This window comes from Siphateles boraxobius, unplaced genomic scaffold, assembly GCF_051911475.1.
Source record: "Siphateles boraxobius isolate OS27281-9 unplaced genomic scaffold, OSU_SipBor_1 102, whole genome shotgun sequence".
Lineage (NCBI taxonomy): Eukaryota > Metazoa > Chordata > Actinopteri > Cypriniformes > Leuciscidae > Siphateles > Siphateles boraxobius.
This window is the reverse complement of record NW_027508703.1, coordinates 1,200,001-1,217,500: the sequence shown is the minus strand read 5'-3', so window position 1 is coordinate 1,217,500 and position 17,500 is coordinate 1,200,001. Positions and strand designations below refer to the sequence as shown.

The 17,500-nt window shown below is 43.0% G+C and overlaps 1 protein-coding gene across 2 annotated transcripts in view; it reads left to right on the top strand.

The window, feature by feature from the left end:
- The window catches only part of pdhx (pyruvate dehydrogenase complex component X), a 49,627-nt gene that overhangs the window by 305 nt on the left and 31,822 nt on the right, over positions 1 to 17,500 (top strand). Inside the window, exons 2-7 of one of the 2 annotated variants that reach the window (XM_077245557.1) lie at positions 3,437 to 3,523; positions 5,182 to 5,282; positions 7,915 to 8,108; positions 10,517 to 10,615; positions 15,187 to 15,328; positions 16,706 to 16,853. In XM_077245557.1, the coding sequence (XP_077101672.1) occupies positions 3,437 to 3,523; positions 5,182 to 5,282; positions 7,915 to 8,108; positions 10,517 to 10,615; positions 15,187 to 15,328; positions 16,706 to 16,853 (771 nt within the window). The remainder of the gene's footprint in view (positions 1 to 3,436; positions 3,524 to 5,181; positions 5,283 to 7,914; positions 8,109 to 10,516; positions 10,616 to 15,186; positions 15,329 to 16,705; positions 16,854 to 17,500) is intronic. The other variant, XM_077245566.1, reaches the window with a different exon arrangement.

Genomic DNA, 17,500 nt, shown 5'->3' with positions numbered 1-17,500 from the left:
AGATATTACTGTGTCTTTGCTCCACAGTTCAGTACAGTGACGGATCAGATCATAATACTGCACACTGGATGACTGCCATATTCATAATAAACAATTACTTCCTGAGCAAGTCTAAGAAAACATAAGATTTTAATCTTCGGTCAAATATGTTGCCAAAACAAAACAGTGATTTGATCTTACATTAATGAGTGTCATGAATTGATGCACTTGTTATTGTTGTTATTATGACTAATAGAAATGTGTGGCGCTGAGATTGATCTGCCGTCACGTGATCACATCGGCTGTAAGTTTAACCAGAGATATATGGCTCTGAGTTTAACATAAGCATATTCTGTTATTCAAAACCAAATGCAGAGATTTTAAACAATCTGGCAATCATTCCAAATCACAGATGCCACAATTTCAAGCTACAAGATTGAATATTTTCAGTGTATGATAATGAATACAAAACATGTATGTTAAAATGTGTTTATTTGTGCAGTATTTCTGTGTTCGGCCGTCATTCTCCTGTAGTGATGAGCTCACAGAAATACGGTCACATACAGCATATTAATGTCTCGTCTCATTCTGATCATCTGATCATGTCGTGAGGTTTAAACATTAATCGGATGATTGTGACATTGATCAATATTTGCTCTGCTGCAGAAGTGTGTGATTGTTCTCTGGGCCGTCACATTTATAATGTAATTATGAAAGTTTTTCATGCCCTTTTTCACTGTAAAATTGATCCGAATCATCCATAAAACGGGAAGCAGAACATTTGTGGCTCAAATAAAGCAGGACGTGTGGAGAACAGGTTTGATGTAAGCGTCACCTTCATGATCATGTGATGTGCTGATCCATGGACATTAGCGTTTTTAGTTACACTGATTAGCATTGTAAAAAATAAGATATTAAGGTTGAAAGCACCATTTCCTGTGTATTCATGTCCAAAATCTCATTATAAACTTAAAATTACTTATTAATTAATTTATATTTAGTATTCAGTTTAAATACAGTATATTGGCAGAAGCATTGAGTTCAGAGTTCCTGCCATGGCCACGGGTGTAACTCAACACTTCTGCACACATCTGTGTGAGAACGGCTCTCAGGAGCTCAGTGAACTCTAGCCTGGGACCGTGATCGGTTGACCTGTGCAATAAGTCCATTTGTGAAATTTCCCCAAGTCAGCTTTATTTATATAGCGCTTTTTATAATACTGATTATTTCAAAGCAGCTTTACAGAGATAACAGGAAAAAAATGCAATACAGTTTCCCAGGAAAATATAGTCCATCTTAAGTAAGTTCAGTGATGTTTCTTTTTTGTTGTAAAAAAAGTTATTAATGTAGTTCATATATAGATATATAGCCGCTCTGGAGGAAACGTGATGTCATCGTCCAGCTCAGTTCTCATAATTGTAATTTCCTCACTGCTACATCTTCCACGGTCAACTGTTAGTGGTATTATAACACATAGGAAGCATTCAGGAACTCAGAGACGTAAAGTCCCAGAGCGGGCCAGCGCATGCTGAGGCTCAGAGTGCACAGAAGTCGACATCTACAGACCTCCACACTCCTGTGGCCTTCAGATTAGCTCGAGAACAGTGTGTTTCCATGCCGAGCAACTGATCCAAGCCACACTTCACCAAGCGCAATGCAAAGCGTGGGATGCAGTTGTGTAAAGCACTGGACTCTAGGACCGTGGAGACGTGTTCTCTGGAGTGACCAGTCACGCTTCGATGGGCGAGTCATTGGCGGCTGCCAGGAGAACGGGACTTGCCTGACTGCATTGTGCCGAGAGTAAAGTTTGGTGGAGGGGGGATTATGGTGTGGGGTTGTTTTTCATTTACATTCATTTATTAATTTAAAAGACACTTTAATCCAAAGCGACTTACAAATGAGAGCAATAGAATCAGTTAAACTAACAGTAGGACAACAATATATAAGTGCCATGACCCCTCTCAGTTTAATCTAACGCAGTCTTTTTTTTTTTTACTAAATAAAAATAGAATAGAAGAGAAAGTGTTAGTATTACTGGACCAAGTGCTGCCGAAAAAGATACGTCTTCAGCAGTTTCTTGAAAGTGGCTACTGACTCAGAAGCTCTGGTTGGGTTAGGCAGATCATTCCACCAACAGGGAACAGTCATGGTAAAGGTCCGAGAAAGAGATGTTGTGCCTCTTTGAGATGGTACCACAAGACGACATTCGCTAGCAGAGCGCAAGTTTCTGGATGGCACATAAGTCTGAAGTAATGAGTTTAGGTAAGAAGGAGTAGTGCCAGTGGATGTTCTGTAGGCAAACGTCAGTGCCTTGAATTTAATGCGAGCGGCAACTGGCAACCAGTGCAATTTAGTGAGGAGAGGAGTGACGTGTGTCTCTTCGGCTCGATAAAGACCATTCTGGCTGCAGCATCTGGATCAATTACTGGAAGACCAGCCAGGAGAGCATTACAATAGTCCAGTCTGGATAGAACAAGTGCTTGTACAAGGAGTTGTGTAGCTCTGATAGGAAGTGCCTGATCCTCAGTTCTAGCAAAGTCCTTTTAGGCAAGTCATGCCACTCGGCCGCCATCTTGGCGACGCCTCCGGGCCGCTATTTCGGACTAACAAGACCAGGCTCCTGTCTAAATGAATGGGCAGAGAGTCAGAACTGCACTTTCACTGGTCAGCGGGACATAAAAACTGCATGTATAGAAATATGATAAAAGTCGCTTAAAAAGTTTGATGACTTTGCCCCAAAATAAGGTTTAAAACGCCTTTTCCTCCACAGGTTATACTTTTACTACGCATTCGCAAGGGTTCACTCCCGCTCTGCCGCGCGCGCTACACGGCTTGAAGAACAGTATGTGCGCGCTCTCGCTCGCTCGAGATTCTGGGAGATTTGAACTAATTTTCGGGCATCAGGGAGCCGCTATCAATATGCGGGTGATTACACACACATACACTGCATATCAAATCTGCCGCCTTTTCAAACAGTAACGTATTTTCCGCTGTCTCAAACCTCAACTGTGCGCATGCGTCAGTAGAACCAGACGCTAGGCTTAAATGTTTCCCGGCTTGACTGTTAAAGGCAGACGATTGGCTTTCCAGTGGGAGGGGCGGGACATGTGCATACAGCCGCCATCTTTGGCGTTACGGGTTTTCCCTATATAGTTGTATTGAGGATTGAGGAAGTGGCATGTCTCTATATAAAGAGTCTCTGGTTCTAGCAATGTGGTCTGTGAAGTTCAGTTGATCATCAATTGCAACCCCAAGGTTGCTGGCTGACCTTGATGGAGTTATGGATGACGAGGGGTTTTCAGGGGTTGATCAGTCAGGATCAGATCGGGCCATTTCTATGACTTTATATTGAATCCTCTTTGATGAATGTATAACCTGCGAGCCTCTGGTTGTGATGATGTGTGTGTCAAGCAGGGTTCTGTTGTGTTGATGTGTGTGTTGTGCTGTGTGTGTGCAGCAGGGGTCGCTCCTCTGAAGGTGGAGATGCCAGCGCTCTCGCCCACTATGGAGGAGGGAAACATCGTCAAGTGGCTGAAGAAAGAAGGTGAGTGCTTGACCTGTGTGTGTGTGTGTGTGTGTGTGTGTGTGTGTGTGTGTGTGTGTGTGTGTGTGTGTGTGTGAGTGACCTCACTCATGCTGTGTGAATGAGACCGTCCGTGTTTAGAGCACGACTCTCTGTTAATGCCTATGAAACAAGTGTTTCATACAGATGTGGCGTTTGGCTGTCCACTTACATGTGACCATATAGTGTGCAAACATGGCTAACTGTGTTGCTAAGAATCCCATTTACATCTCAGACTGATGTTGGCGGTGAGACATTAGAGAGGGAAAACTCTTCAGTATAGAGACACCAAGCATGTAGTTTGTGCTTGTCCTGAAGTAACCCTGTGTGCAGAGGATCAGCTGGACAGGATTTGTTTTAGGGTAATATTAATGGTCAGTTCGTACAAAGACGTTATACAGATACTGTGAATCTTACGAATCACCCTTCTCTGTCTGGCGATTCGATGGGCAAGTCCAGGGTCCGAAATTGAGCGAGAGACCTTGCGTGTGTGTGTGTGTGTGTCTCAAGAAGCGTGTGTGAACCTTCACACCTAAAATAGACCAACACTAAATATATTTTTTAACTTAAATAATTAACAAATTAAGATGACAAAAAGAAAACACTGAATCAGTTTGAAGCTTGGAAAAAACTGCTTTTTTTTCATCAGACTACCGTTTTCTTCGTCAAATAAAAATAGCAGGCCTACCTCAATCCACAGCTTGTCTAGTTTTTACTTTAAACAAAGTAACATGTCTACATGATGTGGGGTGAGTCTGGGTCTCCGATGGCACAGATGTCCCGGGAATACAGAGATCACTAGAGTGGCCAACTTCGGGAAGCGCCTTTCATTTGCTTGTGGATGTTTGCTTCGCCAGTGATATTGCATTGTACTTGCAACTCCATATTAAACCCTACGGATCAGCAACTTCATGTGTGCATGTAAAGGCAGACGTCCCAAAACTTTAGTGTATATACTGTGCTTAGAATAAGTGAACACACCCATGCTAAAGTTGACTAAAAAGAGGAATAAAAAATCATCTTTGAGACCGGAATGGGGTACTTTCCATAAGATCGTCTCTCAATGCAAATCAAACCAGCTATCAGGCTAACTGAAATAACACCATGCCAATCTCTAGGTATGGAGAAGATTGTGGGGATATTTTAATCCCAAAGGCCAAGGGAACTTTATCAGGATGCATATTATCCCGGATCCATGAAATAACTGGCCTTTAAAAATAAAAATCTGCTGTCTCTATGGGAATTTAACATAGGGGTGTCCTGACTTACGCAACCTGTATTTTAAGGAAGAACATTTATTTATTTACAATACATTATTCATTCACAAAGAAAATAGGTGTCCTTAAAGGTTTGATTTTTCCTCATTTTTATAAGTAAGGCATTTATTCCTCTTTTTAGTCAACTTTAGCATGGGTGTGTTCACTTATGCTCGCCCCCTGCTGGACTGTGGTGTGTATCGCTGTGACTGACTGTATGCACTGAACCGTGGTGTACGCACCGTGATGTTCAGGACGAACACATGTACCTTCACACCCCTAATACACACATGTGAAGTGTGTCTTGGGTAGCTGACAGATATATTCACACTCCTAACTGTAGTGAATATGAGCAGCACAACTGTGTTTACTGTGTTTGAGCAGGTGATGATGTGGCCGCCGGTGACGCTCTCTGTGAGATCGAGACCGATAAAGCTGTGGTGGTCATGGAGTCCAGTGAGGACGGAGTCCTCGCTAAGATACTGGTGAGTGTGTGAGAGTGTGTGTGTGTGTTTATGTGTGTGTGTGTGTGTGTGGAGCTATTCAATCTAGGGATGCTCCGATTGATCGGACGCCGATCATGATCGGCCGATATTGGCTAAAAATAGATTGATCGGCGAACCCCAAAAGCGCCGATCAAAAAAGCAGATCACGTGACATAAATTTCTTGCGCGACTTTTTCCCACCTGCATGCGCGGCGCACGGGCACACAACAGCAGAGTGGAGCTTGGCAGTGGCAACATGAGTTCCCCTTCACCGGAACGAATAGGGAGTCTCCCAACGGATTGAAGCGCGCGTCCGAGTGAAGACCGTGCACCGCGCGAGCCACAACAGAACGCGGTATCTGCGCCACTGATCGCTGCCGCAACGAGCACTTTGATCATTCATTCACTTGATAAAAAAACAAACATTTCAGCGCTAGATCGCCTCTTGTTTAATAAATGAACAAAATGAATGCTCTGCTAGTTAACTGGAGATGTTTTATTTATTTATATTGGTAAATCCGTGCCGCGAGACGTTTCAAAAGTGGTGGTGGTATTTATTTATTTTTTGATCTGATGTAGTTGGTTCCTCAACTACATCAGATTCAGATTATTTTATTTAATGCCATGTCAGCATTCAAAGCTATTTTCATGGTAAAAATTATATTATAAAAATACAAATATCATATACAATAAAACAAAACAAATATAAACAACAAGTCATATTATACAATATATATTTTTAAATGAACCTATGATAAAAAAATCCAAAAACTTGCCATAGTTTTGTCCATTTGTCAGTAGCCAGTTTTGGTGTAACAAGTTGTACATTTTGTTGCCAATTAGTAAATGTAGTGGGTGTATTAAGAGGCTACAATTTCTGAGTATGTCTAAGTGTAACTTCGATCCCCTCCCATTAAGCTGATCTGATGTGTGTTGGTCTGCCTGACGTCTCTTTGTTTGGAATAATTTTATGTTACTCATTTTCTAAATACAATTAAATAAACACTTGGTGGTTCTTCAAGATTTTGACTGTAGCCTATTTTCTGTAGACCCCTCCCCTCCCTCTCCCCCTCTTTCATTTCTACAAATGGTGCAATGTCTGCTAGATTATAGATAAAAGATTCCCATTCCCCTGCCATTCTGTGATCGGCAGTGATCGGCAATCGGCAGATCATGATTTTGGTAATCGGTGATCGGCCCCAAAAATGCTGATCGGAGCATCTCTAATTCAATCCATAGTGAAGCTTCAGAGTGAATACAGAAACGCTATATGAATAGTGAGACTGAACTCTGTAAATCTGCCTCAGTAACTTAAGTATGTTGAATGATATGGAAATATCAGTGCTTTACTTGATTGCCACAATAAAACAGACTAGACGATTAATCGGTTTTGCCGATTAATCGGCACCGATAGTTGATTGGTGTAAATATCGTTATCGGTAAAAATCCACACCGATAGTTTTTCCGGGTTGCGTCCGTTGCTGGAGCGGCTGAGAAGTGTGCGGATCATTACACAGTACGAGAGCGCTGAGAAGAGACTGCTGGTATTATACAGAGCAAGAGCGCCCTCTAGAGGACAAATAACAAACTATCACTGGCTGAGTTGTTGACGTTAGCACGCAGCAAGGAGAGAACACGCTGCACAGAGAGCGCTGACACTTCAGACGCGCATTTAAAACACCCACAGCGAAACGGTATGAATACATAACACTAAAGTATATTGCCATATCATTATAAAGTAATTCATTTGTTGACTATATTGCCGGGTGAACAGAAGTATTTTTTATTTTTCCCGATATTTAAGCATTTTCCCATAACTGGGTATCGGTTTTGTAATATCGGATCTGCCGATAAACGGCGCCGTTTTGGCCGTTTTGAGAATTCCGCCATTGCATCCGCGTCTGAGGAGATCAGTCAACAAGTACTCTGTGCACACGTAAAGTATATGTTCTACTTGCTTTGCTTTAATTATTCAACTTTATTTAACATAACAGGCATGCAGAAATGATGTTTGAGACATAAATGCCTGATATAGTTTATTTATGCAGCTTGGTTCTAAAAAATTGAGACGAACTCATGGAGTCACGTATAGCGTAATCCGTCATGTCCTGCCCCAATAAAGACGTAACTTTACATGAATTAAATAAAACAGACATGAATGAGTGCATGTTGAAAATAAAAGCGTTGAATTTAATTCTTTATCTGTTGTATTTGCTCACCATTAGTCTCGAAAAAAAGTTTGTTCATATTGCTGAGCACTCACTGGTTTGATGATCAGGAATGCTCAAGCACGGCCACTGAATGAAACTTGTGACAAGATTATCTTGTTTAAACAACCTTATATTATTATTTACTACATAGCAATTATTTCGCTAATACACATCTAAATATACCGCTTTGTGGAAATTAATTATGTATTATCTGCACGCGGAGTAGTGTATAGTGTATAGCGGAGTAGCCTATATAGTTCTGTGAAAATGCGCATAGATAAACAGCACTTTGTCAGAAAGCATTTCATGATTTCATAACGTTACATTATTTGCATATTAATCTGCCTCCTCCAGTGATTTACGCTACTTGTGACCGAATGAATATGAATAGGTACGTTTGGCTGATGCGTGAGGCGTTTCAGGTGCAGGAGGGCAGTCGAGGTGTGCGTTTGGGGACTCTCATCGCTCTGATGGCCGCTGAAGGTGAAGACTGGAAACAGGTGGAGATTCCAGCGCCTGAGCCCGTCACACCTGCTGTAGCTCCGCCCACTGTAGCTCCGCCCACTGCTGCTGACTCCACCCCTCCCCTGGCTCCGGTCACTTCAGCACACAAACAGTCAGTAACTTAATGTTTTCTGTCAAACTAGGTCTGTTGTTTGTGAGTGTTTTTATATTCAGAGCATGGTATAAATTTACACCCTCTGAACATGAAGATATATTTGAATCTCTATTGCAATAAGTTAATATACAATAGTTACAGTAAGTTAATAGTTAGAAAACTATATCATCAATGTATTTAAAATTTGTAAATTAGGCAGTTTTTCAAAAATGAGCACACCCTTGATTAAATTCAACAAACATGTATAATCTAGTAGTGTGTCATCCATAACATGAAGTACACTGCTCAAATGAAAAATTATGTGAAAATCGTCCTGCCCTCACATTCACATAAAACTATATATTGATTTAAAATTTGTAAGACATGTTTTGCGTAAGGAAGCTGTATGCGGGGAGGGCGTGAATCATCATGAATATTGATGTGACCTGGAAAGACCCTCCCCTAATGGCCCTATCAGGTGGGACTGTGAGGGAACCAGAACAAAAAATGTGGAGAAAAGAATGGCATTTTGATTGTTTGGATTTATTTACAATACAACACAATCCAACGTTACGTAACGAAGGACAAAAAGGCACATTATTGAACACACTGATCTAAAGACAGAGACTTGAACAGTCACACACATTTGTTCCATTCCTAAAACAGTTCCTGTTCACCATACCTGTCATTTCCAAGGTGTTTGCTTTTCATGTTCATGTAGAAAAACATGAGAGAAAAACAGTTTGAAGAAACTCATGTAAAAGTTTGAGTCAGACTCATCAGTGGCATCTGATCCCTGTAAAACAACAATGAAAACACACTCACAGTAAAACATTATTATTTTGCACATTGTAAATATCTACGTTTGAGCACATATCCACGAACACAGTATTTCATAGTAAACACTGGTCTAAACATTGTAATATTCATCATCTTTCTGTGTAAACAACCATATTACTAGTATATCATACTGTTAATTATAGAGCATAAAATCATCCTCGTGTTGTACATGTATATTTATTTAGCATTGAATTGTTGCCAACCTGTGACAGCCAATCAGAAGAGCATGTGGGCGGAGTCTCTCTGCAGGCGTACCACTCACAACCTAACGGATAAGCACATAATCAGATGAATAAATATTACTCAATTTTTACTTGATTAAAAATACATACAGAGTGACTGAAACGGTCTTTGTTATAAAATAAGTTTGTAAGATAACAAGTTTTCAAGGGGGTCCTAATACACAAAAGTTAAATAACATAACACAAAACAAAAACAACTATCACCTAATTCAAAACAACAAACACACCACTACAGAAATAACTTTTTTCGCTTAGCATTAATAAATATAATCATAGATATATCATCTAAAGCAATTTCAAGAAGTTTCAAAACAACGAAACAAACCATTTTAAAACATATAAAATGAAGTCAAAGATCATACATTTAAAGGTAAATTGCAGGAGCCTTAAACCTAAATGCTTTCTTATAAAAAAATAATGTGAAGAATGTCTTCAATGATATGATGAAGAATATGATATCAAATACTGTCTCACATAATTAGGGTAATTAAAATGTACACATTTGAAAATAAGGCCCCATCCACACTACTACGTTTCAGTTTAGAAACGGAGATCTTTTGCTACGTTTGCTCCTCCCGTCCAGACTAAAACGGCAAAACGAAGACCTAAAACGGAGAAGTTTAGAAACGCTGCCGACCCCGTTTTGCGTTTTGAATCTCCGGAGGGCGTTTTAGTGAAGACGGGTCAAAATGGAGGACTTTATAAACGATGACGCAGAGGCTCACGCTCGGCTCTCTGATTGGCTGTCATACAACGCAAGAAAACATACAACAACAGCCTTGACTACCAGTTACGCTAGTGCAAGTAAATTCTGCATTTTACACTTTTACCAAAAACCATGGTATGAGATTTAACTCTATTAAGTAGTAAATGATTAGGATAGAGCCATAGAGTGGGCTTTTGAAGTATAATTCTTAAGATTGATAAAGATGTCCCCTGTAAGGTCACCACTATCTAATGCTGAATATACATCGTCAGTCAAGTTTAGAAGCGCACTAGTTGTCGAATAATTAGGCCTAAATCCAGATTGAGAATGTTCTTGATTCCTTTCATGTATTTTTAAGATCTGAGGTAAATTTTCTATTGTTGCTTTCATATGTGATTCAATTATATTCTAACTCGCATTAAATTCTTTCAACATTAAATAAAGCTCATAATCAGTACCTGTCACGTATGTCCATCACAGCAGGTTACAGCACACACTGATGAACATGGAGAAGATACTGTTCTCTTCATGAATGTGAGATGGCAACAGAACTGCAGGAGTTCAGAAGCCAATAAAAGAGTAATCCTAGTGTCATGTGACAGTAAAGAGGTGCGTTTGCTTTGTGTGTGTGTGAACAGGTTACGCTTGAGTCCTGCTGCAAGACACATTTTGGACACTCATGGTTTAGATCCTCGTCTGGCCAAAGCTACAGGACCACGCGGCCTCATCACTAAAGAGTGAGTCTCTCTCTCACACACACACACACACACACACTGAACAGTCTCATTTGTAACACACGTTACCATGGCAACCCGTTCTCCCTCCTCTGGGTGTCCATAGAAACGCAGAAACTGACACCGATTAATAACTCAGATCCACTGAAGATGAGCGTTCAGCTGCAATATACAGCTACAGTAGAACTATATATTATATGTATATATTCCCCATGACAATGTGATTGGTCCATCAGCCTAGGTTTCTAAAAATATGAACACAGGAATATTTGTGTTGTGAGTGTCAGTTAAACGTGTGTGTTGTCATGTTATTGATCTTACAGATGTGCAGCGCTACTGATAGATTCATGTACAGTTTTATTAGTGTTGATAACGGTTATGTCGAGACGGACAGTTTTATTATGTTGAGATCATGAGAAAACAAGAAAAAATTATAATGCATGGCATCTTCGGGATTTCGTAGAAATCTGCAATTTATATTGCAATAATTATTTGAGCAAGCAATATAAAACATTTTTATTTATTTTATTAGAAATTACTTAGGCTATATATTTGATTTATTGCGTTTAAGTTGCAGATTATTTATTGGACGTTTTGCAAGATCTGGATAACATTTTTTTTTAATGAAATACAGTAAATAGATTTAGGCTTTTTTGTCCAGTTAATCAAAGCAGAATCTGCCAATTACTATTTTAAAGTAGTCATTAGTTTTAGTTCTGGAGGATTTGATTGGTCGATCTGCTCGGTGTGGAGATCTGTGATATTGATCGGGTGATTGGTCGATCTGCTCGGTGTGGAGATCTGTGATATTGATCGGGTGATTGGTCGATCTGCTCGGTGTGGAGATCTGTGATATTGATCAGGTGATTGGTCGATCTGCTCGGTGTGGAGATCTGTGATATTGATCAGGTGATTGGTCGATCTGCTCGGTGTGGAGATCTGTGATATTGATCAGGTGATTGGTCGATCTGCTCAGTGTGGAGATCTGTGATATTGATCGGGTGATTGGTCGATCTGCTCGGTGTGGAGATCTGTGATATTGATCGGGTGATTGGTCGATCTGCTCGGTGTGGAGATCTGTGATATTGATCGGGTGATTGGTCGATCTGCTCGGTGTGGAGATCTGTGATATTGATCAGGTGATTGGTCGATCTGCTCAGTGTGGAGATCTCTGTGATATTGATCAGGTGATTGGTCGATCTGCTCGGTGTGGAGATCTGTGATATTGATCAGGTGATTGGTCGATCTGCTCGGTGTGGAGATCTGTGATATTGATCGGGTGATTGGTCGATCTGCTCGGTGTGGAGATCTGTGATATTGATCAGGTGATTGGTCGATCTGCTCGGTGTGGAGATCTGTGATATTGATCAGGTGATTGGTCGATCTGCTCGGTGTGGAGATCTGTGATATTGATCAGGTGATTGGTCGATCTGCTCGGTGTGGAGATCTGTGATATTGATCAGGTGATTGGTCGATCTGCTCGGTGTGGAGATCTGTGATATTGATCAGGTGATTGGTCGATCTGCTCGGTGTGGAGATCTGTGATATTGATCGGGTGATTGGTCGATCTGCTCGGTGATTGGTCGATCTGCTCGGTGTGGAGATCTGTGATATTGATCGGGTGATTGGTCGATCTGCTCGGTGTGGAGATCTGTGATATTGATCGGGTGATTGGTCGATCTGCTCGGTGTGGAGATCTGTGATATTGATCGGGTGATTGGTCGATCTGCTCGGTGTGGAGATCTGTGATATTGATCAGGTGATTGGTCGATCTGCTCGGTGTGGAGATCTGTGATATTGATCAGGTGATTGGTCGATCTGCTCGGTGTGGAGATCTGTGATATTGATCAGGTGATTGGTCGATCTGCTCGGTGTGGAGATCTGTGATATTGATCAGGTGATTGGTCGATCTGCTCAGTGTGGAGATCTGTGATATTGATCAGGTGATTGGTCGATCTGCTCAGTGTGGAGATCTCTGTGATATTGATCAGGTGATTGGTCGATCTTCTCAGTGTGGAGATCTGTGATATTGATCAGGTGATTGGTCGATCTGCTCAGTGTGGAGATCTCTGTGATATTGATCAGGTGATTGGTCGATCTGCTCAGTGTGGAGATCTCTGTGATATTGATCAGGTGATTGGCCGATCTGCTCGGTGTGGAGATCTGTGATATTGATCAGGTGATTGGTCGATCTGCTCGGTGTGGAGATCTGTGATATTGATCGGGTGATTGGTCGATCTGCTCGGTGTGGAGATCTGTGATATTGATCGGGTGATTGGTCGATCTGCTCGGTGTGGAGATCTGTGATATTGATCGGGTGATTGGTCGATCTGCTCGGTGTGGAGATCTGTGATATTGATCAGGTGATTGGTCGATCTGCTCGGTGTGGAGATCTCTGTGATATTGATCAGGTGATTGGCCGATCTGCTCGGTGTGGAGATCTGTGATATTGATCAGGTGATTGGTCGATCTGCTCAGTGTGGAGATCTGTGATATTGATCAGGTGATTGGTCGATCTGCTCGGTGTGGAGATCTGTGATATTGATCAGGTGATTGGTCGATCTGCTCGGTGTGGAGATCTGTGATATTGATCGGGTGATTGGTCGATCTGCTCGGTGTGGAGATCTGTGATATTGATCAGGTGATTGGTCGATCTGCTCGGTGTGGAGATCTGTGATATTGATCGGGTGATTGGTCGATCTGCTCGGTGTGGAGATCTGTGATATTGATCAGGTGATTGGTCGATCTGCTCAGTGTGGAGATCTGTGATATTGATCGGGTGATTGGTCGATCTGCTCGGTGTGGAGATCTGTGATATTGATCGGGTGATTGGTCGATCTGCTCGGTGTGGAGATCTGTGATATTGATCGGGTGATTGGTCGATCTGCTCGGTGTGGAGATCTGTGATATTGATCGGGTGATTGGCCGATCTGCTCGGTGTGGAGATCTGTGATATTGATCGGGTGATTGGTCGATCTGCTCGGTGTGGAGATCTGTGATATTGATCGGGTGATTGGTCGATCTGCTCGGTGTGGAGATCTGTGATATTGATCGGGTGATTGGTCGATCTGCTCGGTGTGGAGATCTGTGATATTGATCGGGTGATTGGTCGATCTGCTCGGTGTGGAGATCTGTGATATTGATCGGGTGATTGGTCGATCTGCTCGGTGTGGAGATCTGTGATATTGATCGGGTGATTGGTCGATCTGCTCGGTGTGGAGATCTGTGATATTGATCAGGTGATTGGTCGATCTGCTCGGTGTGGAGATCTGTGATATTGATCGGGTGATTGGCCGATCTGCTCGGTGTGGAGATCTCTGTGATATTGATCAGGTGATTGGCCGATCTGCTCGGTGTGGAGATCTGTGATATTGATCAGGTGATTGGTCGATCTGCTCGGTGTGGAGATCTGTGATATTGATCGGGTGATTGGTCGATCTGCTCGGTGTGGAGATCTGTGATATTGATCGGGTGATTGGTCGATCTGCTCGGTGTGGAGATCTGTGATATTGATCGGGTGATTGGTCGATCTGCTCGGTGTGGAGATCTGTGATATTGATCGGGTGATTGGTCGATCTGCTCGGTGATTGGTCGATCTGCTCGGTGTGGAGATCTGTGATATTGATCGGGTGATTGGTCGATCTGCTCGGTGTGGAGATCTGTGATATTGATCGGGTGATTGGTCGATCTGCTCGGTGTGGAGATCTGTGATATTGATCGGGTGATTGGTCGATCTGCTCGGTGTGGAGATCTGTGATATTGATCAGGTGATTGGTCGATCTGCTCGGTGTGGAGATCTCTGTGATATTGATCAGGTGATTGGTCGATCTGCTCAGTGTGGAGATCTGTGATATTGATCAGGTGATTGGTCGATCTGCTCGGTGTGGAGATCTGTGATATTGATCAGGTGATTGGTCGATCTGCTCGGTGTGGAGATCTGTGATATTGATCGGGTGATTGGTCGATCTGCTCGGTGTGGAGATCTGTGATATTGATCGGGTGATTGGTCGATCTGCTCGGTGTGGAGATCTGTGATATTGATCGGGTGATTGGTCGATCTGCTCGGTGTGGAGATCTGTGATATTGATCGGGTGATTGGTCGATCTGCTCGGTGTGGAGATCTGTGATATTGATCGGGTGATTGGTCGATCTGCTCGGTGTGGAGATCTGTGATATTGATCGGGTGATTGGTCGATCTGCTCGGTGTGGAGATCTGTGATATTGATCGGGTGATTGGTCGATCTGCTCGGTGTGGAGATCTGTGATATTGATCAGGTGATTGGTCGATCTGCTCGGTGTGGAGATCTGTGATATTGATCGGGTGATTGGTCGATCTGCTCGGTGTGGAGATCTGTGATATTGATCAGGTGATTGGTCGATCTGCTCGGTGTGGAGATCTGTGATATTGATCAGGTGATTGGTCGATCTGCTCAGTGTGGAGATCTCTGTGATATTGATCAGGTGATTGGTCGATCTGCTCAGTGTGGAGATCTCTGTGATATTGATCGGGTGATTGGTCGATCTGCTCAGTAAGTAGGTTGTTCCAGTGATGATCTGCGCTGTTCTTTTTTCAGAGACGCAGTGAAGCTGTTGAATCGGTCTGATAAAGGGCGTCCAGCAGCTATTCCTCCTCCTGTCCCGCTCACAGCGCCTCCCCCGGCCACGGGACGCCCCACACACACACCCGTGTCTATGCCCGGGAGACCTGCAGCGCCGGTGAGCCCAGATCCTCTCTGTCCACACACACACACACACACACACACACACACACACACACACACACACACACACACACACCCGTCTCTGTGCCCGGGAGACCTGCAGCGCCGGTGAGCCCAGATCCTCTCTGTCCACACACAGACACACACAGACACACACACACACACACACACACACACACACACACACACACACACACACACACACACACACACACACACCCGTCTCTATGCCCGGGAGACCTGCAGCGCCGGTGAGCCCAGATCCTGTCTGTCCACACACACACACACACACACACACACACACACACACACACACACACACACACACACACACACACACACACACACACACACCCCTGTCTCTGTGCCCGGGAGACCTGCAGCGCCGGTGAGCCCAGATCCTCTCTGTCCACACACACACACACACACACACACACACACACCCGTCTCTGTGCCCGGGAGACCTTTAGTGCCGGTGAGCCCAGATCCTCTCTGTACACACACACACTTTCTATAGGGCCTTACGCCTGCTACATTAACAGCTGTCACGAGAGCTAAAAATACGGGGTTGATAAAGTCCTTCTGAAGGGAAGCCATGTGTTTGTGTGAGATAAATATCCATATTTAAAACTTAAGCAACTAAAAAATCTAGCTTCCGGCAGACTGCCTATGCATCGATTTACGTCTAAAGAGTAACTTCTGACATGACGCATCGACGAAGCGGAAGCGCAGAGGATGGAGCCAGACAAAACTCACGTCACAAATTAGAAATCTAAAATGAGAATTATTAAAGACGCATGTTGGAGGATTTCAATCGAAGAGAAGAGGAGCTGGAGTTTGTCAAATCTTACGCTGCTCCTGCATCGCGCAGGAACTTACTCGTTAGCGCAAGTCGACTTGCGTACAACCGTCTGTTGGAAGCTAGTTATTTTAGTTTATTACGTTTTACAAGTGGATATTTTTCTTACACAAACGCATGGCTTTGCTTCAGATGGCCTTTATTAACCCCCGGAGGCATATGGATTACTTTTATGATGGATAGATGCACTTTTTTGGGGGGATTCATCCTCCATTCACTGCCATTATAAAGCTTGAAAGAGCCAGGACATTTTTTAAATATAACTCTGATTGTATTCATTTGAAACAACAAGTCATATACATCTAGGAGGGCTTTAGGGTGAGTATATCATGGGGTAATTTTTATTTTTTGGGTGAACTATCCCTTTAATGTGAAATGATGTATTATAATATAAAATGATCAGTGGTCAGCGTATATCCTCCAGGCTCGTGAACTTCCCGAACTCTTGTGAAGCTTGAGCGATCTGTGTGTGTGTGTTGAGAGTCCTCAGAGACGAGTGTGTTGTGTTTTCAGGGCACGTTCACAGACGTGACGGCCTCTAACGTGAGGAGAGTCATCGCTCAGAGACTAACTCAGTCCAAGAGCAGTATCCCACACGCCTACGCTTCAGTGGACTGTGACCTCGGTGCCGTCATCGAGCTCAGGAGACGGCTGGCCACAGGTGACCAGAGCCACCCACACACACACACACACACACACACACACACACACACACACACACACACACACACACACACACACACACACACACACACACACACAATCTCTTCTCTCTCTCTAACACACACACACACACACACACACACACAATCTCTTCTCTCTCTCTCTCTCTAATACACACACACACACACACACAATCTCTTATCTCTCTCTCTCTCTAACACACACACACAATCTCTTCTCTCTCTCTCTCTAACACACACACACACACACACACACACACACACACACACACACACACACACACACACACACCCACAATCTCCTCTCTCTCTCTCTCTAACACACACACACACACACACACACAATCTCCTCTCTCTCTCTAACACACACACACAAACACACACACACACACACACACACACACAATCTCTTCTCTCTCTCTAACACACACACACACACACACACACACACACAATCTCTTCTCTCTCTCTCTCTAATACACACACACACACACACACAATCTCTTCTCTCTCTCTCTAATACACACACACACAATCTCTTCTCTCTCTCTCTCTCTAATACACACACACACACACACACACACTCACACACAATATCTTCTCTCTCTCTCTCTAATACACACAC